Source organism: Echiichthys vipera (assembly GCF_963691815.1).
Source record: "Echiichthys vipera genome assembly, chromosome: 9".
NCBI lineage: Eukaryota > Metazoa > Chordata > Actinopteri > Perciformes > Trachinidae > Echiichthys > Echiichthys vipera.
The window spans coordinates 9,989,736-10,010,432 of record NC_139834.1 but is presented as its reverse complement, the minus strand read 5'-3'; the positions used below and the strand labels follow the sequence as shown (position 1 = coordinate 10,010,432).

The 20,697-nt window shown below is 40.1% G+C and overlaps 1 protein-coding gene across 1 annotated transcript; it reads left to right on the top strand.

Annotated features, from left to right (window-relative positions):
• The first annotated feature begins 12,775 nt into the window (after positions 1-12,775).
• LOC310951542 (chitinase-3-like protein 1) lies at positions 12,776-19,436 on the top strand. The gene is made up of 12 exons (XM_083919822.1): positions 12,776-12,870; positions 13,850-13,881; positions 14,374-14,400; positions 14,517-14,721; positions 14,812-14,868; positions 15,439-15,604; positions 15,703-15,827; positions 15,926-16,049; positions 16,134-16,316; positions 16,442-16,558; positions 16,689-16,821; positions 17,037-19,436. Exons 2-12 carry the CDS (start codon positions 13,857-13,859, stop codon positions 17,861-17,863), a joined length of 1,989 nt encoding a protein of 662 aa, XP_083775948.1. The 5' UTR covers positions 12,776-12,870; positions 13,850-13,856; the 3' UTR covers positions 17,864-19,436.
• The last annotated feature ends 1,261 nt before the right edge of the window (positions 19,437-20,697 follow it).

The following is a 20,697-nucleotide window of genomic DNA, read 5'->3' as shown; positions in this document are numbered from 1 at the left end:
CTCCCCCTACCACAACAACCCCGCCTACTACAACATCACCAACCACAACAACTTCTCCAACTACAACCACAACTCCCCCTACCACAACAACCCCACCTACTACAACAGCCTCACCACCAACAACAACTTCTCCAACCACAACTCCCCCTACCACAGCAACCCCACCTACTACAACAACTTCACCAACCACAACAACCCCACCTACTACAACAGCCATACCAACAACAACTTCTCCAACCACAACTCCCCCTACCACAACAACTGCATCTACTACAACAACTTCACCAACCACAACCACAACGCCCCCTACTACAACAACTTCACCAACCACAACAACTTCTCCAACTACAACCACAGCTCCCCCTACCACAACAACCCCACCTACTACAACAGCCGTACCAACAACATCTTCTCCAACCACAACTCCCCCTACCACAACAACTGCACCTACTACAACAACTTCACCAACCACAACCACAACGCCCCCTACTACAACAACTTCACCAACCACAACAACTTCTCCAACTACAACCACAACTCCCCCTACCACAACAACCCCACCTACTACAACAGCCGTACCAACAACATCTTCTCCAACCACAACTCCCCCTACCACAACAACTGCACCTACTACAACAACTTCACCAACCACAACCACAACGCCCCCTACTACAACAACTTCACCAACCACAACAACTTCTCCAACTACAACCACAGCTCTCCCTACCACAACAACCCCACCTACTACAACAACTTCACCAACCACAACAACTTCTCCAACTACAACCACAGCTCTCCCTACCACAACAACCCCACCTACTACAACAGTCGTACCAACAACAACAACTTCTCCATCTATAACCACAACTCCCCCTACCACAACAACCCCACCTCCTACAACAGCCTCACCAACAACAACAACTTCTTCAACCACAACTCCCCCTACCACAACAACTGCACCTACTACAACAACTTCACCAACCACAACAACTTCTCCAACTACAACCACAACGGCCCCTACTACAACAACTTCACCAACCACAACAACTTCTCCAACTACAACCACAACTCCCCCTACCACAACAACCCTGCCTACTACAACATCACCAACCACAACAACTTCTCCAACTACAACCACTTCTCCAACCACAACTCCCCCTACCACAACAATTCCAACTACAACCACAACTCCCCCTACCACAACAACCCCACCTACTACAACAGCCGTACTAACAACAACATCTTCTCCAACCACAAGTCCCCCTACCACAACAACTGTACCTACTACAACAACTTCACCAACCACAACAACTTCTCAAACTACAACCCCAACGGCCCCTACTACAACAACTTCACCAACCACAACAACTTCTCCAACTACAACCACAACTCCCCCTACCACAACAACCCCGCCTACTACAACATCACCAACCACAACAACTTCTCCAACTACAACCACAACTCCCCCTACCACAACAACCCCACCTACTACAACAGCCTCACCACCAACAACAACTTCTCCAACCACAACTCCCCCTACCACAGCAACCCCACCTACTACAACAACTTCACCAACCACAACAACCCCACCTACTACAACAGCCATACCAACAACAACTTCTCCAACCACAACTCCCCCTACCACAACAACTGCATCTACTACAACAACTTCACCAACCACAACCACAACGCCCCCTACTACAACAACTTCACCAACCACAACAACTTCTCCAACTACAACCACAACTCCCCCTACCACAACAACCCCGCCTACTACAACATCACCAACCACAACAACTTCTCCAACTACAACCACAACTCCCCCTACCACAACAACCCCACCTACTACAACAGCCTCACCACCAACAACAACTTCTCCAACCACAACTCCCCCTACCACAGCAACCCCACCTACTACAACAACTTCACCAACCACAACAACCCCACCTACTACAACAGCCATACCAACAACAACTTCTCCAACCACAACTCCCCCTACCACAACAACTGCATCTACTACAACAACTTCACCAACCACAACCACAACGCCCCCTACTACAACAACTTCACCAACCACAACAACTTCTCCAACTACAACCACAACTCCCCCTACCACAACAACCCCACCTACTACAACAGCCGTACCAACAACATCTTCTCCAACCACAACTCCCCCTACCACAACAACTGCACCTACTACAACAACTTCACCAACCACAACCACAACGCCCCCTACTACAACAACTTCACCAACCACATCAACTTCTCCAACTACAACCACAGCTCTCCCTACCACAACAACCCCACCAACTACAACAGTCGTACCAACAACAACAACTTCTCCATCTATAACCACAACTCCCCCTACCACAACAACCCCACCTCCTACAACAGCCTCACCAACAACAACAACTTCTTCAACCACAACTCCCCCTACCACAACAACTGCACCTACTACAACAACTTCACCAACCACAACAACTTCTCCAACTACAACCACAACGGCCCCTACTACAACAACTTCACCAACCACAACAACTTCTCCAACTACAACCACAACTCCCCCTACCACAACAACCCTGCCTACTACAACATCACCAACCACAACAACTTCTCCAACTACAACCACTTCTCCAACCACAACTCCCCCTACCACAACAATTCCAACTACAACCACAACTCCCCCTACCACAACAACCCCACCTACTACAACAGCCGTACTAACAACAACATCTTCTCCAACCACAACTCCCCCTACCACAACAACTGTACCTACTACAACAACTTCACCAACCACAACAACTTCTCAAACTACAACCCCAACGGCCCCTACTACAACAACTTCACCAACCACAACAACTTCTCCAACTACAACCACAACTCCCCCTACCACAACAACCCCGCCTACTACATCACCAACCACAACAACTTCTCCAACTACAACCACAACTCCCCCTACCACAACAACCCCACCTACTACAACAGCCTCACCACCAACAACAACTTCTCCAACCACAACTCCCCCTACCACAGCAACCCCACCTACTACAACAACTTCACCAACCACAACAACCCCACCTACTACAACAGCCATACCAACAACAACTTCTCCAACCACAACTCCCCCTACCACAACAACTGCATCTACTACAACAACTTCACCAACCACAACCACAACGCCCCCTACTACAACAACTTCACCAACCACAACAACTTCTCCAACTACAACCACAGCTCCCCCTACCACAACAACCCCACCTACTACAACAGCCGTACCAACAACATCTTCTCCAACCACAACTCCCCCTACCACAACAACTGCACCTACTACAACAACTTCACCAACCACAACCACAACGCCCCCTACTACAACAACTTCACCAACCACAACAACTTCTCCAACTACAACCACAACTCCCCCTACCACAACAACCCCACCTACTACAACAGCCGTACCAACAACATCTTCTCCAACCACAACTCCCCCTACCACAACAACTGCACCTACTACAACAACTTCACCAACCACAACCACAACGCCCCCTACTACAACAACTTCACCAACCACAACAACTTCTCCAACTACAACCACAGCTCTCCCTACCACAACAACCCCACCTACTACAACAACTTCACCAACCACAACAACTTCTCCAACTACAACCACAGCTCTCCCTACCACAACAACCCCACCTACTACAACAGTCGTACCAACAACAACAACTTCTCCATCTATAACCACAACTCCCCCTACCACAACAACCCCACCTCCTACAACAGCCTCACCAACAACAACAACTTCTTCAACCACAACTCCCCCTACCACAACAACTGCACCTACTACAACAACTTCACCAACCACAACAACTTCTCCAACTACAACCACAACGGCCCCTACTACAACAACTTCACCAACCACAACAACTTCTCCAACTACAACCACAACTCCCCCTACCACAACAACCCTGCCTACTACAACATCACCAACCACAACAACTTCTCCAACTACAACCACTTCTCCAACCACAACTCCCCCTACCACAACAATTCCAACTACAACCACAACTCCCCCTACCACAACAACCCCACCTACTACAACAGCCGTACTAACAACAACATCTTCTCCAACCACAACTCCCCCTACCACAACAACTGTACCTACTACAACAACTTCACCAACCACAACAACTTCTCAAACTACAACCCCAACGGCCCCTACTACAACAACTTCACCAACCACAACAACTTCTCCAACTACAACCACAACTCCCCCTACCACAACAACCCCGCCTACTACAACATCACCAACCACAACAACTTCTCCAACTACAACCACAACTCCCCCTACCACAACAACCCCACCTACTACAACAGCCTCACCACCAACAACAACTTCTCCAACCACAACTCCCCCTACCACAGCAACCCCACCTACTACAACAACTTCACCAACCACAACAACCCCACCTACTACAACAGCCATACCAACAACAACTTCTCCAACCACAACTCCCCCTACCACAACAACTGCATCTACTACAACAACTTCACCAACCACAACCACAACGCCCCCTACTACAACAACTTCACCAACCACAACAACTTCTCCAACTACAACCACAACTCCCCCTACCACAACAACCCCACCTACTACAACAGCCGTACCAACAACATCTTCTCCAACCACAACTCCCCCTACCACAACAACTGCACCTACTACAACAACTTCACCAACCACAACCACAACGCCCCCTACTACAACAACTTCACCAACCACAACAACTTCTCCAACTACAACCACAGCTCTCCCTACCACAACAACCCCACCTACTACAACAGTCGTACCAACAACAACAACTTCTCCATCTATAACCACAACTCCCCCTACCACAACAACCCCACCTCCTACAACAGCCTCACCAACAACAACAACTTCTTCAACCACAACTCCCCCTACCACAACAACTGCACCTACTACAACAACTTCACCAACCACAACAACTTCTCCAACTACAACCACAACGGCCCCTACTACAACAACTTCACCAACCACAACAACTTCTCCAACTACAACCACAACTCCCCCTACCACAACAACCCTGCCTACTACAACATCACCAACCACAACAACTTCTCCAACTACAACCACTTCTCCAACCACAACTCCCCCTACCACAACATTTCCAACTACAACCACAACTCCCCCTACCACAACAACCCCACCTACTACAACAGCCGTACCAACAACAACATCTTCTCCAACCACAACTCCCCCTACCACAACAACTGTACCTACTACAACAACTTCACCAACCACAACAACTTCTCAAACTACAACCCCAACGGCCCCTATTACAACAACTTCACCAACCACGACAACTTCTCCAACTACAACCACAACTCCCCCTACCACAACAACCCCGCCTACTACAACATCACCAACCACAACAACTTCTCCAACTACAACCACAACTCCCCCTACCACAACAACCCCACCTACTACAACAGCCTCACCACCAACAACAACTTCTCCAACCACAACTCCCCCTACCACAGCAACCCCACCTACTACAACAACTTCACCAACCACAACAACCCCACCTACTACAACAGCCATACCAACAACAACTTCTCCAACCACAACTCCCCCTACCACAACAACTGCATCTACTACAACAACTTCACCAACCACAACCACAACGCCCCCTACTACAACAACTTCACCAACCACAACAACTTCTCCAACTACAACCACAACTCCCCCTACCACAACAACCCCACCTACTACAACAGCCGTACCAACAACATCTTCTCCAACCACAACTCCCCCTACCACAACAACTGCACCTACTACAACAACTTCACCAACCACAACCACAACGCCCCCTACTACAACAACTTCACCAACCACAACAACTTCTCCAACTTCAACCACAGCTACCCCTACCACAATTATGCCACCTACCACAACAACCACACCTTCTACAACGACTTCACCAACCACAACAACCTCTCAAACTACAGCCACAACCCCCTCTACAACAACAACAACGGCTCCTCCTTAAACAACCCCAACAGACCAACCTACCACAACAACTGCAGCAACAACCACAACACTGCCTACTTTTACCAAAACCACCACAACGTAGCTCACCACAACAACTTCAACAACCACAACTGCTCCTACTACTACCAAAACTCTGCCTACCCTATCAAATTCAGCAAGTACAACCCCAACACTGCCTACTACTTCTACAATAATGCTTCTTTACGCTACCATAGCCACTCCTTAAACACCTTGAAATTCCCATTTACAATTATCAAGGTTATCATTGAATGACTATCATGACCATCAAAATCCACTTACTTGATTAATTAATTCATGATTCCCTTAGAGGGCCAGGAATGCTGCATTAGGTTTCCTTCAACAGACAAGACACCAAAAGCTGTCAACTAATCAAAACCTTTTTTTGAAATTTAATTTGCAAACCTTTTAATTGTAAAATCTCAAAGCTATGTTTAACTCATCCCCTGACAAGTACTTAAGTTATGTTTCCTTTTCATGATTGCTCAGTTATCATATATTATTATTCAGTTATCAGTTATTATATCTTAATCTTTTTAATGTAATACACATTACACAATATTGATAATAAGCTGTGTACAAGTCTTGTAGCTCCCTAATGAATGACAACTAACTGTAGCAGACCTCTCCTCTTCTCCCCTCACCTTAGAGGAAAGAGAGTAGACATTCCATTGGTAAGAAATACTAACACATTAAACTGTATTTTGCTTTTATATTTTTTCTCTATTCCGTACAGACATGTGTACACAGATACCAGACAATCAAGGTGTCCATGATTGCAATTTTTACATTTAAACTTGGTTTAATACTGTCATTTCCTTTTTCATAGCCCACTAATGATATGATGTCCTGTGTATTCAAAATAGGTGTTTGGTTGGGATCAGTAGTTGAGAGTGCCATATTTGAAAAGACGGGAGAATTACATTTGTAGCTAACTTCATTAATGTGTCATGAAGAAATTAGAACCAAATTTTTTTTTAAAGGAGAAGGTATGTAGGGGGAAGGTGTGGAGTTTCTATGCAACCGAGACACCAGGACACAGAAGATACTGACAGATGAAGTCAGAAGAAACTTCCTTCAGCTTGTGACCTACAGACACTGAACTCTGGACTCTAATCCCTCCACTCAGTCCTTGCCTAGAGGTCTGCCTCAAACTCAGCCACTCAGGCATCCTGGAAGTGTCCTCCAACCAGAAGCAATAAGCTTTGATGCAGTCTATTCTATATCTTGGTTCTAATATGACAAAGATTAGAACTGAAAAAGCTTGAGTCTTGCAACAACTAGATCTCTCTACTCCTGCACTGACTTCTCCTGCCTGTTATTGTTATTAAGTTGACTATGGGACACTGCCACAACTAGAGGATGCAGTAACTGAGAGCTCCAGAGGGAGAGAGACAGAGACAGAGGAAAAAAATTCAAGCCAACTCCACGATGGAATCCCCGATGTTCAAGAATGGTTGAACGCTCCAGAAACTTCCCCCACCAACTTCTCCTCTGTCCTTTGCCCATATTGGAAGGTGTAAAATTAAATTTGAACTCGCTTCATAATCCTCACCGTTGCTTTTTACACTCTCAACTGCTGAACTATGCATTAATGTATTACATTGAATTTAATTTGTAAACATCAATCAAAGATAATTTACTAATTCCTTGATCTACATGGCCGTCCACTTTCATGGTTGTATTAATTCATTACACATGAATCCATTACTTATTCATCATTTATTAATTTGTTTGTCTAGTAGTTTATCTTTATTGTTATTAACTGAATAATCTTTAGCTTATAAAAAGCATTATCCTGGGATTTATGTCCTCTGCACAATACCAATCACTTGACACCTACTACTGTACCTCATCTCTGCTGACTTTACAATTGTACAGTCAGATACCCGCCTTTGAAAAGTGCATCCAATTGGTTTGTAATAAGGGTGTGAACCATTTTACTGTCTGTCATTTCTGTAAATTTATAAACAATGTATGTATCAAATGTCAGCACTAATATTTACAAATGGACTCTGTAAGCTCCCTTTCACCACTGCCAAGACAATGAGAAAATGGTTAATCTCTTTTACTTCCTTGATTCCTTTCATTTAGAAAATAACTATATTTTGCATTAATGCCATAACACCTAACCTTTACACCTTTAGTAACATGTATTTTCATTCATTTGTGAGTGGGTGTTAAGCATGGCAATGTCCTACCATCCATGTCTGTCAATATACAATATTAGATATTTATTATTTTATTTATAAATGTGTCTAACAACTTTCTGTGTATTAAAAAGTGTCCGTTAATTGTAGGTGTATCTAAACCTGTTGGGTTTGTATGTTTTTGTATTTTCACTGATATATTCAATATGACATGCCTTACTTAATTATATGTAATTGCTGGTGTATCTATCCGTTTTGTATGGGTGTGTTCTTGTTTGTTCATATTTTGCCATTAAGTGAATAGATTTGTCTTACATTATGACACACATATTGCACATTGCATACATGTTATGCTGTGTCTACATGTAGATAAATACTTTAAAGTGACTAACTTAATAATAATTATAATAATTAAACAATAAATCAATTCAAATACCACTAGTTTGTTGTTCTTTGTCTTTTGAAAAATATAAATGTATTTTTTGGAAGTTTCATGGGCATGTAGCAAAGGGCCGCAAGTCAGAGTTAAACCCGCGGCCTCTGCCTTGAGGACCTTCAGCCTCTTTACATTGGGTGGCTCCTCTAACCACTCAGTCACCGGGCACCCCTCTTCTTTGTCTTTTAATGTGAGATACAAAACAATTTAGCGTGGAGACAAGCTGCCAAAAAATATTCAAATTAAGGTATGAATTTGAAGAGGAGCAGAACAAGCATTTTCTTACTTTTCTTTTTTTACTATTCAGTTCTTTTTCTCAGGGATTGTGCATAACAATAAACAATAGGCTACTGTAAATATGTCAGAATTAGTCATGAGGCTAGATTTCATCTGTATTCCCTGAAGTTGGCATCCTAAAATTAAGAAAAAGGGTTTAAAACAATGATCATGATATTATCAATTAGTATATGATGGCTCAAAAAGCAAAAATAAACAATTACAGGAAATCTTATATTACAGAAAGGTTTTCTCAAAGAAAGACATAAGCCAAGATAGAAACAAGGAAGAGGACAGCAGTAGCACTAAGGTCAGTTTTGCAACATAGATGTGGTGTATTGACAGACATTTCCCTAATGAGAAGGGTATCCAAAGTAGCATAATTTCTTGACTTTAGAGCCTTTAAAAAACTGTTCTGCAATACAAAAGAGGTTTTAGAGTTAAAATCCATTGTGAAGACATGTGCGCCTGCTGTGGGATCCTGGGGACTATTGGCCCATGAGCCAGGGTCCTCTCACGTTGACTGTGATAGCATTGATATGATGAGAATATGAATAATAGCAATAATAGCAGTAACAAATGAAACAAAAAAATATGGATTGTAAATGGATTCTAAGTTCTTCTGGGGAGACTTCTGGTTTGCATTGTTCTCTTCTGGTTTCCTCCTCGGGTCACAAGTCTATTGTATTTCTTTTCAGACATTTTTTTCCTACTTCTTATCACAACCTATTTCTGACACTGTATAACACGGATTTGGGTTAATCCATGGATGATTTGTGGCTGCAGGTAGGGGCAATAACACATTATTCAAATATTAACTACATTCTCTAAAATATGAACAGAGCAGAACTGCTGCACCACTGTGCACTTTTACACTCAAGGAACACATCAGCATGACTTAATTGAATATTTCAGAAGCTTAGAGTTATGTTGTGTTTCCTCTGTGTAGTATTTAACTGCTCTTTTTAGTTTTGCTGCTTAAGCATCCCACAATATTTGGTGCAGTGACATTCCTGCAAACATGAAACCTATACTGCAGGCAGCAGTGGTGTGCACAGACTCTCCAGCCAAAAGCACTGGTGGAGAAGGCTGCTAAAGTGGCAAAGTCTGTTATAAGGTAAAACTGCAAGCTGTGGAGATTAAGTGATACCAATAACCAAATTACTGCCAAACAGCTTTTACTGTATTTGGTGTAAGAAATTTCTGTTCAACATGTAAGATCTGAATGTGATATTTGAAACTTTTTACAGACTTGCCTATATCTTGAAATGGTTAACATCCAGCTGATTACTGATCAGAGATTTCCATATGCCACCACAGAAATATTGATTACCTAACCACTTGTGTAGGTGAATGTGAATGTGAATGTGAATGCAAATGCGGTGATCAATGGTGTTGTTGCTGTTAATGCTAAGGTAAAAGTTATGTACACTGTTCACCTTAAATATATTACTATATATACTAAGTTTATATATATATATCAATTTTGTCAAAAGCATTTTTTTTTATAATTTTCTCTGTTTTTTAATTTCCATGAGAAAAGGCTTATGGTTGGTTACGCTTGCTTTTTTAGGCCTCAGTAACCTAAACTTAGGTTAATACATTTTTAAGCCCGATTTAAACACGAAATGTTAGCACAATTATTTACAAATTTCGGTAAGCTTCTTGTGGTGAAGCAATTGCCTTGCCCTGTCCCCTATAAAGTTCCAAAACAATGGGAAAATGGGTAGTTTTCTGTTACCTTCTCTTTTTTACAGTTAGCAAATAACAAAATTATTCATTCTGTTATTATTCTGTCAATATACAGTATCATTTATATAATTTCATTGATAGATACATAATACTAACAACGTGTACTGTGTATTAAACAATTGTTGTCCTGTTGCTGTCTAGATAAAGGTGTATCTAAACCAGTTTGGTGTGTATGCGCTTGCTTTTTTAATGACATCATTCAATCTGCCATGCCTTACTTAATTATATGGTTATGGTGTATGTAATGGTCATTGTTGTATGGGTGTGTTCTTTTTGGTTTTTATTTAGCCATTGCGTGACTGGATTTGCACTACGCACACACACACACACACATATACACACACACACACACACACACACACACACACACACACACACACACACACACACACACACACACACAATGCAGTGATGGACATACTGTTATAAAATAGCCTTCTGTATTATCACATGTTAATAAAAATTAATGTCACTGAATTAATAAGTTGATAATAATAAAAATTAATAAAATACCTACATTATCCAGACTTGGATGATTAATTCTGAAATACTGTTATTTTTTATGGATCTGAATTTGATCTGCTGTTTGATGTTTTTTTAAATAACCAACTCAACAATAACCTTTATTTTGTGAAAATAATATAACAAAAATAACAAAAGACAACGGTAACCATTGTGTCAGAACGGAAGCTTTGAACAGTGTTTTCTTCGGGCTATAGGATTCAGAAAGGAACAGGAAGTGTAGAGGTCCTTTCTTTGAATGACTTCAGCTCATCTGCGCCCACAAGACATCACTAGTTTCTCACACTGCTCTGGTTTGATCTTGGTCCATTCTTCTTGAAGTCACAGTTCAGTAACTGTAGTGGGTTTCTAAGCCATTACTTTGTCACCAAGGGTTTTCCAGATATTCTCTATTAGGTTTAGATCTGGACTCCAAATTTCTCTTACAAATTTTACTGACTTCTCTAGACACTTTGGGTTCAGGCTTTCCACAGTCCCCTAGTTCAACTCAGCTTTTGCTATTAAAACTTCATATTCTCTGGAAAAAGTCAAAAGGTTTATTGTATGACTCCCCTTTGAGGAACAAAAATAACAATTCATGATTAAAGTAACTATAACCCTGCAATACTCTGTTCAGTACTCTTTGTCATAACAACAAGATGGTAGATGGGTTTTTCTAAGCAAATTGGGTGTGTGTGCTATTTGTTTTGTCATAGCATTGTCTCAGGACATGCCTTATTTGATGACGATGTTGTTGATGATTTCAGTTATTGCTTTCTTTGTAATTGAAGCTCATGTGGGTGTGTCCGTGTTGGTGCATTTTTAACCACTGTGTAATAGATTAGACGTGCCTTACATGAATAGGCTAATATGTAGTTTTCAACCAGTTTTCAGCGTATGTATTGTTATTTTGTCTTTACCAATTAGGCTTATTGTAAATGTACATACTTTATGTATGACGTTTATTAAACATATTTGTTGAAGACAGGATTGTTTGTTTTGTTTTTCCCTTTATAATTCAATGCATCTAACATAGATGTAGACTCCCTAGATTAATGGTTAAAAATATACCAGAGTTGTCCTAATGGTCTAGGGTTTAAAGATGCTGACCATGAAATCGCAACATTGCTGGTGTGAGTTTTGATGGAGACCTTTGTTGCTGCTATATTCACTAAGTTCCAGGTTTCTCCAATCAGGGGCAACATTAACTCTAGTCCACTTTATAGGACGCGTGTGACGTATGATGTTGAAATAAATTAAAAAAAACATTTTTAGAAGGATTGCTCTAATGACTACTTAACCTCGTGTGAAGATTGTTGTAAAAAATATAAAATCCTGCATCAACTTTTCAAATGGTCAATTTCAAAATTTCTCCTAGTCCCTCTACATTTAGAGTGAAAGAACTTGCTGAACATAAATGTGAGCATCATGGAATCATGCCATTTCAGCAAATACAATTCAAATCAACGTCAAAAGGGCCTGGCACAATGTGACTTTGTTCTTTTGCACTGACTTAGGACATTACAGTTATTATCTCCACCCAAGTTGACTGTCACACCCTGTCAGCTGTCACCTCAATTTAAAACAGTCTAACCAGAGAACAGCTCCACCACACATCAGTCATTCATCAGTTACAGAAGAGCTTCACGATTCTTTCGGCATATATATTTGTGAGTATCCCTTTTAATTTGATTTTGACAAAGCAATTCTTAAGGGACTTATTTGTTACTGCTTTTTTAATCTCTTTAGCTAAACTAAACACATTTTTAATAATTGAACCTGCATGCACTATGTAGACTTGTTGCCTTTTAATGTTGTTGTCACGAATGTTTTTGTTATTGTGTGTTGTTCCAGTTCTATTCATATTGTGATCATTTTATTATTGTTTTAATTACAGTCATATCTATATTCTGAAGATTTTTACAGAGGGGTTTGTCCATATATCATTCATAGGATATAACATTTTATTCCTAAAATTATTCAATATATATTGACTTTGTTCGCCTCATGAAACTTAATGTTGTGGGGTCCTATTGAAGTCTGATTTCTGCTACAGGTGTCAAAATGTACATAATATGACATAATATTCAGGGAACCATTCTGTAGCCACTTACTGATACTGTCTGCTTTTGGCACCATTCGTTGAGAGTCAGTAAATGGGTGTCCCTCACAGGACAATGTGTCACTGATTTACCATGCTGTAATCTGTAAGTCAGGCTATATTATAATGAACTGGGACTTATTTCAGGGGTGAATTCAAAGCTTAGTGTGTGAAATTATTTTACAAGGGTTCCAACAGCCTCATTCATGCTGGATAAATATCTCATAACAACATGTTATAAAAAACATAATCATGACCTCCATTAATGAGATTGACTGTCCAATGTGGTGTTTAAGTTGTGATTTCAGTAAGTAATTATATGTTGTAATGTAATTGAAATAAACTTTATACGGCAAAAAAAATGTTGTTTCTAATTAGAAAGACCTACATTATATTGAAAAAATAACTCGACCTTAATAGAAAAAATGGTTTTAGAAACTAGAATTGATCAAAGATGTGCTGTTTTTCTGACTTTAAAAGCATTTTTTGTATTGCATAATTAACCATTTGTTTTGTTTTTTTTCTTTTTCTTCTGCTTATCCACATAGTGACACCATGTCCAAACTCACTCTAACTGCCGGTAAGACACGTTGATCAAGTTAATGTTCCCTAAAGAGTCAGTTCGCCCAAATCATGGAAACACTTTATCTCACCTATCTTCTTTGATATTTAGCCACACAGACACTTTTTGTTTTGTTTATCCATGTTTATGTCTCTCATATTACAGTAAGAGTTAATAAAATTTGTTGGCTTTTTTGTAATCACAGTACCATTTAAAATGAGCATTTATAAAAATTTTCTAGCAACTCTTTCCAGAGACAATATCCACATGTTGATGAAGCTTTAATATGTAAAAGGAAATTACATTCACCTCCAATGTATGGGGTAAAATCCAAATCAAAGAGAGCAATATCTAATAAACCTGGGCAAATAAAACCAAACATAAATATAATACTGGAGACCAGTAGAACTGACTGAGAAAACCAGTATTTTTTTTTTAATGTTGTAATTTGGATAAACTAACCTGTTGAGCTTTTTTTAACCTATACTAATAAATGTGTCACCTTTTTAGGTCTTTGTCTGATCATCGCCAGCTTGGGTAAGTTTATGACATGGATCATTTATAATTAACAGTTTTATCAGCAGAATAAAATGTCCCTAACTTAACGATTGTTGGTAAACAAGGATCTTGATCACCATCATTCCATGTGCTAGCCTCTTCCACAAGGCTTGTGTGTTACTATAACAGTGCGGCTGAAGATAGGGCTGAGGACGGGAAGTTCACGGTTTCAGATATCGATCCCGACCAGTGCACCCATCTGATATTTGCCTTTTCTGACATAAACGATGTCAATGAGCTGGTCCCCAGTGATGCAACTGATATACAACTCTATCAGTCCTTTAATGAACTCAAAACCAGGTAAGTGTTTTTGCCTATACATATCGGGGAAATGATGCAAAATTGTATGTTTTGGTAAATAATCATTACTGAACATTTCTGCCTCCACAGAAATCCAAAGCTCAAAACCCTGCTGGCAGTTGGTGGCTTGACCTTTGACACACAAAAGTAAGTTATTTACATGAACATTTAGGCTGTTTATGTGCCAGTGCAAAGACATGGGTAAGCAGCTTTTTAAGTATTTTCCTGTCCATGAAACTTGCTTTGCCAATTCATGTCCTTGTTTGATACAAATAAGTTAGGATGCTGGTGTTTGATTACACAAACAAGGAAATGTCGTGATTCCATCAGGACACACAAACAAAATATTCGCTGAAAATTTTAGCAACTACCTAATAATGCAAATACACACTTAGATAGTTAAAGTAGTTCATAGTTCAACAAACAGAAATATAAATACCTGATACCCACCTACATTATGTGAAACCAAAAGCATGATAATGATGTGATTGCATTTAAAAGTGAACTCCCCTCTGTGGTTTGGTTGTGATAGACGTTCCAGCTGTGCATGCTGTTAGTGCATGCAGCAATGAAAAAACATTTTTATTCCAGATATTGGGATGAGAGCTATGTGGAGGCAATCCCAGACTTTTTTTTTCACTATTTGGTGTAGAGCACCTTTAAAACGTTATGTGGAGTGTCTTCTTGAGAGCAATGTTTTGTTCAAATGTTCACCAGATTCAGTAAAATGGTGGAAACACAAGAAAACAGAGCAACGTTCATCCAATCTGTTATCACACTACTGAGAGCAAATGGGTTTGATGGGCTAAACCTTGACTGGAGGAACCCCGGAGGAGCTGGAAGCCAACCACAGGACAAGCAGGGATTTACACTGCTGTGCAAGGTCAGAGAGACACTCTCAGAAATATGCCATTCTGTTTATAGCATGTATAAAAATATATTTAAAAAACTGCAAATGAATCATGCTTCTGTGTTGTACAGGAGTTCAAAGAGGCCTTTGTGGCTGAGGAAACAGCAGCTAATCGTGACAGATTAATCATCGCTGCGAGTGTCTCTGCTGAGAAAGAAACCATTGATGCCAGTTATGAAGTCGCACAGATTGCCACGTAAATCTAATTATTGTAATTCTTACATTAACATTATATCCCCCATGATTACCTGCTGTCCTGTTTTGGTTAACGGGATTTCTTCTACATTTAATCAGGTACCTGGATTTCATTAATGTGCTGACATTTGACTTTCACGGCCCCTGGGAAAGTGTCACAGGACATCACAGCCCCTTGTTCCAGGGATCCCTAGATACTGGAAACAAGACATACTTGAACACTGTAAGTACTGAGGTGTATACCTAAACACCTTTCTATTTAGAGATGCCCTGTCATTTGAAATGTTTATTTTTCTCCATTTTGTAGGACTTTGCCTTGCGCTACTGGCGAGACCAGGGAGCACCTACAGAAAAGCTAAACATGGGGTTTGCGGCATATGGGCGAGCTTTTGACCTCTCCACTAGTTCCAGTGTTGTTGGAGCACCAGCCAGTGGTCCTGGTGAAGAAGGCTGCTACACCGGGGAAGAAGGATTCTGGGCTGCTTATGAGGTGAAACTGCATTGGGAATTTACTTAACTTATAATAACATCCTTATTGTAGACTCACCGCATCAAATTTCTTTTTGGATGAATACATTCGATCTATTGTTGGATACATTTGACCCTTCTTTTCAGACCTGCATTTATCTTGAAAATGTAACAGTCGAGCTGATTGATGATCAGAAAGTTCCATATGCTACCACAGAAAATCAGTGGGTTGGATTTGACAACAAAGAGAGCATTGATACTAAGGTAATCATGTTTTATTCAAACTATTGCTCTATGATCCCTTTGGAAATTACTAGTTGTACACGAGTCTGGTTAAATGATTGTTTACCAACATGACTTCAGCTGTTGAAATATTTGTACCTCATGTTTTCAGGTTAGTTACCTAGAAACTAACAAATTTGGCGGAGCCTTTGTCTGGTCTCTGGACTTGGATGACACAAGTGGACAGTTCTGTAAACAGGGCAACAATCCCTTCATCAGCCACCTCCATGATCTGCTGGTTCCAGGTAACCAAAATGCAAACCTTTAATACCCTATTCTGTCATATGTTATATGTTTTTAATGTTGATTTAATGCTATCACTATTAATGTCATTCGTCTTTATTTATAGCAAATGTGTGTTCTTACATTTAAGAAATCCAGCCATCCTCAGTAAAATAAGATATGATGAAGAACAGGATTAAAGAGCAATTAACACAATATCTGAATCTGATTCTTTTAGGTTTTCCTGGGCTTCCTACTAGAATTCCTCCTACCACCACAACTACAACGATGCCCACTACCATAACCAATCCTCCTGCCACACTTAGACCCACAACAACGCCCCCTACAACAAAAACCCACTCAACAACCTCCCCTACAACAACTGCCCCTACAACTGCCACACACACAACCACAACTCCCATTCCCACAACAAATCCGAAAACCACTACCTCTACCCCAACTACTGCCAAACGCACAACAACAACCCCCAATCCCACAACAAATAAGAAAACCACCACCTCTGCCCCAACTACTGCCAAACGCACAACAACAACCCCCAATCCCACAACAAATAAGAAAACCACCACCTCTGCCCCAACTACTGCCAAACGCACAACAACAACCCCCAATCCCACAACAAATAAGAAAACCACCACCTCTGCCCCAACTACTGCCAAACGCACAACAACAACCCCCAATCCCACAACAAATAAGAAAACCACCACCACTGCCCCAACTACTGCCAAACGCACAACAACAACCCCCAATCCCACAACAAATAAGAAAACCACCACCACTGCCCCAACTACTGCCAAACGCACAACAACTCCCATTCCCACAACAAATAAGAAAACCACTACCTCTGCCGCTGCAACAACAGCAACTATGACCACCAATATCCCACCTGGAAGAAATTGTGTAGGAGTGGAAAATGGGTACTACAGAAACCCTTCTGATCCAACAACATTTTACCAATGCGCTAATGGTCAAAGCTTCCTCCAAATCTGCCCAGCAGGTTTGATCTTTAATGAAATATGCACCTGCTGTGACTATACATTCGGTTAAAGAGTTGCACATGAATAATTTCATTTTTCATAGTAATATTTATTCTGATTAACGTATGGAGTGCATTGTTAAACGCTCTTAACATCTACAATTTATTCTTGTTTTGCTTGCTGTTTTAGGCCCTACTTATCTTTAGTTGGGTCAATTTGCAAACACAATTTACGCATCAAATGTCAGCACTAACATTATCAGAGGGAGTTCCATAAGTTTTCTGTCTCAACTGTAATTCCAAAACTATGGGAATATGGTTTGATCTCTTTATTTACTTCCTTCCCTTTTCAGCAAACAAGAACACAATGAATTAATATAATGACATTTGTAACTATGTTAATTGTAGGAGTATCTAAATCGGTTTGTGTGTCTGCCCTCCCATGTCATCATTTAATCTGACATGCCTTACTTAATTATATGATTGTTGTATATCTTTGTCCTTATTGGTGCATTTATCCATATTGTATGGGTATGTTCTCATCTCTTGGTTCATATTTATATTTATGATTGTATGATTCATTTAACATAGTGACACAGATACAGGTACATATTGCATATATTTTCATTTACTGTAAGTTTGCATGTAAATAAAAACAAATAAATATAACTAAGTTATTAATAATGAATTAATAAAATTTTGTTTGTTTGTTTTTATCCCCGGTGTGTCAAATAAACGCTATAATTTACGATAAGCGATAAGCTAGCACTCACACTCACACTAAAGCCATTCAAATGAAGGAATTAATTAGAAGACACAGTAGCAGAAGGTATTTGTCCAACATTTCTTGTTATCAGAGCAACCTACTGCAATGTAAGATGAACTATACTGAAATATAAAGAATATTGCAGGATTTAAGTCACTTGTAAAGAGTACTTCACTTGTTGTCAGTTGTTAGACTTTATCAACAATGCACAGTGAACCTAAATTTGTTTCCTCTGTATGGTGACTGGGCTCATCCTTTGGAACAAGGTGAGGAGCTCAGACATCCAGAGCAAGCTAGAGGCAGACATCCTGCTCCTTCTATCACATCTGAAGGGGCCAGCTGAGGTGGTTTGGGAATCTGATTTCCAAAGTTTTTCAGCTGGGATCCAAAAAAGAACTTTGGTTTCACCCAACTAACAAAAAAACAGAATTCATTTACGTGATAGAGAGTGAGGGAATCACAGAAGTCAGCTGGGGAGCATGAACGTGTTTTTCAGGTCAAGGTTTGAGAGAAACGAGAGAAAAAGGGGGTAAACTGCCCTGCACAGCATCTTAGCTGAACAGACCAGCGTAACATAAACACAAAGCTTTTTTGAATTTTATTAGGAACATTAATTCGCCTAATTATCTCACAGAAAAGCTGGATTATGCTGCTTAGGAGAGTAACCTCTTGACTATCTTGTTTAGTCTGCTGTAACCGTGACTCTGCCTAGCACAAGAAAATGGATTGATGGAAATCTGACCTCTCAGGTCATTAAAATAGTGGCTTTATAACTGTACCTAGAACAGAATCTAGTTTTGGTGAGGTGCTTTTATTTACCAAATATAACTGCCTGATGACCTGAGATGTGTCATGTCTGTCATGTCACCCTTAAGTTCTGATTCCCCTGTAATGTCCTTCAAATAAACAATTTCACCTTCCTTTATGTTCATTTCCTTAAAGGGGACCTATATACTTTTTTTGAGGTTCATACATGTATTTTGTGTTTCAACTAGAGCATGTTTACATGCTTTAATGTAAAAAACAACGTTCTCATACTGCTCCATGAGATGCTCTTTTGCAGCACATGTTTCTTTTAAAACAAGTAACCAATATTACAGGTTTGTCTGCCATTAGCATGTAGCTACACGTAGTAAAGACCAGCACGTTCTACCAGAGCTGTGCGTAGCTGTACTACGTGGGTGTGCCTGGCATGCTTTTCCTGGAGCAGATGTCTTGATGTCAGACTGCAGAGTTTGATAATTGTAGGTGTATCTGAAACATCTTGGGTGTGTATGTCCTTGTTTCTTTCACTGCCATCATTTAATCTGACCTACCTTAATTAATTATATGGTTGTTGCATATATCTGTCATTATGATACATCTAAACCAGTTGTATGGCTTTGTTCTCATTGGTTTGTATTAACCCTTTATGCAATGTGTCCTACATAACAATAACACTTATATACTGAATGTCTTGTTGTTCTTTAACTATATTTAGTTGTTCTGTTTGTTGTTTTTATCAGATGTTTGTAATATAAACAACACAATATAACAAGGGACAAGCTGGCAATCATGGGAAAGCCATTCAGATGAAGGAATACATTTTTTGTTAGACATTTCTTGATATGATATCAGAGTCAGCTACTGCATCGTAAGATGAACTTTGCTGCAAAAAAATAAATTAATATTTAAGGTTTTAAATTACTTTTAAAGAGATCTGCACCAGCTGTGAGACTCTGTGAACTATGCTCAGTGAGGGTTCATGTCCATAATTATTTTGTACTTACATTGGTAGGGCACATTGGAAGCTAGTTTAACGTAACAGAATGCAAAACAAAATACTCCCTGTAATGTGAAAAAGCTGGTTATACCGCAAAACTAACACAGTCAGCAGTGGTAGGTTGTTTTCAACTGTTAAAAGCTCAAGCTCACAATTTGGTAGGCAGGACCAAAAAACTAAAACAATGCTTGGTCATATAAAACAGCTGCTAATAAGCTAGTGTTAAAATAGTCTCTGCATGTTCAACAGAAGCAGTAAACTGTCCATCAAACAAGAACTTCTACAAAAGGAAACCCATTGGATTTTTAAGTGTCATGCTCTAGTTTATCTGGGTTTGAATCAAGAAATAGATTTTCATTTCATTCATTTTTTTCAAT

Coding starts and splice junctions, on each gene's coding strand:
- LOC310951542 (XM_083919822.1), top strand. CDS start 13,857: ATGTCCAAACTCACTCTAACTGCCG. Junction 14,869..15,438: donor TTGACCTTTGACACACAAAA/GTAAGTTATTTA, acceptor AATGTTCACCAG/ATTCAGTAAAATGGTGGAAA. Junction 16,559..16,688: donor AAGAGAGCATTGATACTAAG/GTAATCATGTTT, acceptor TCATGTTTTCAG/GTTAGTTACCTAGAAACTAA.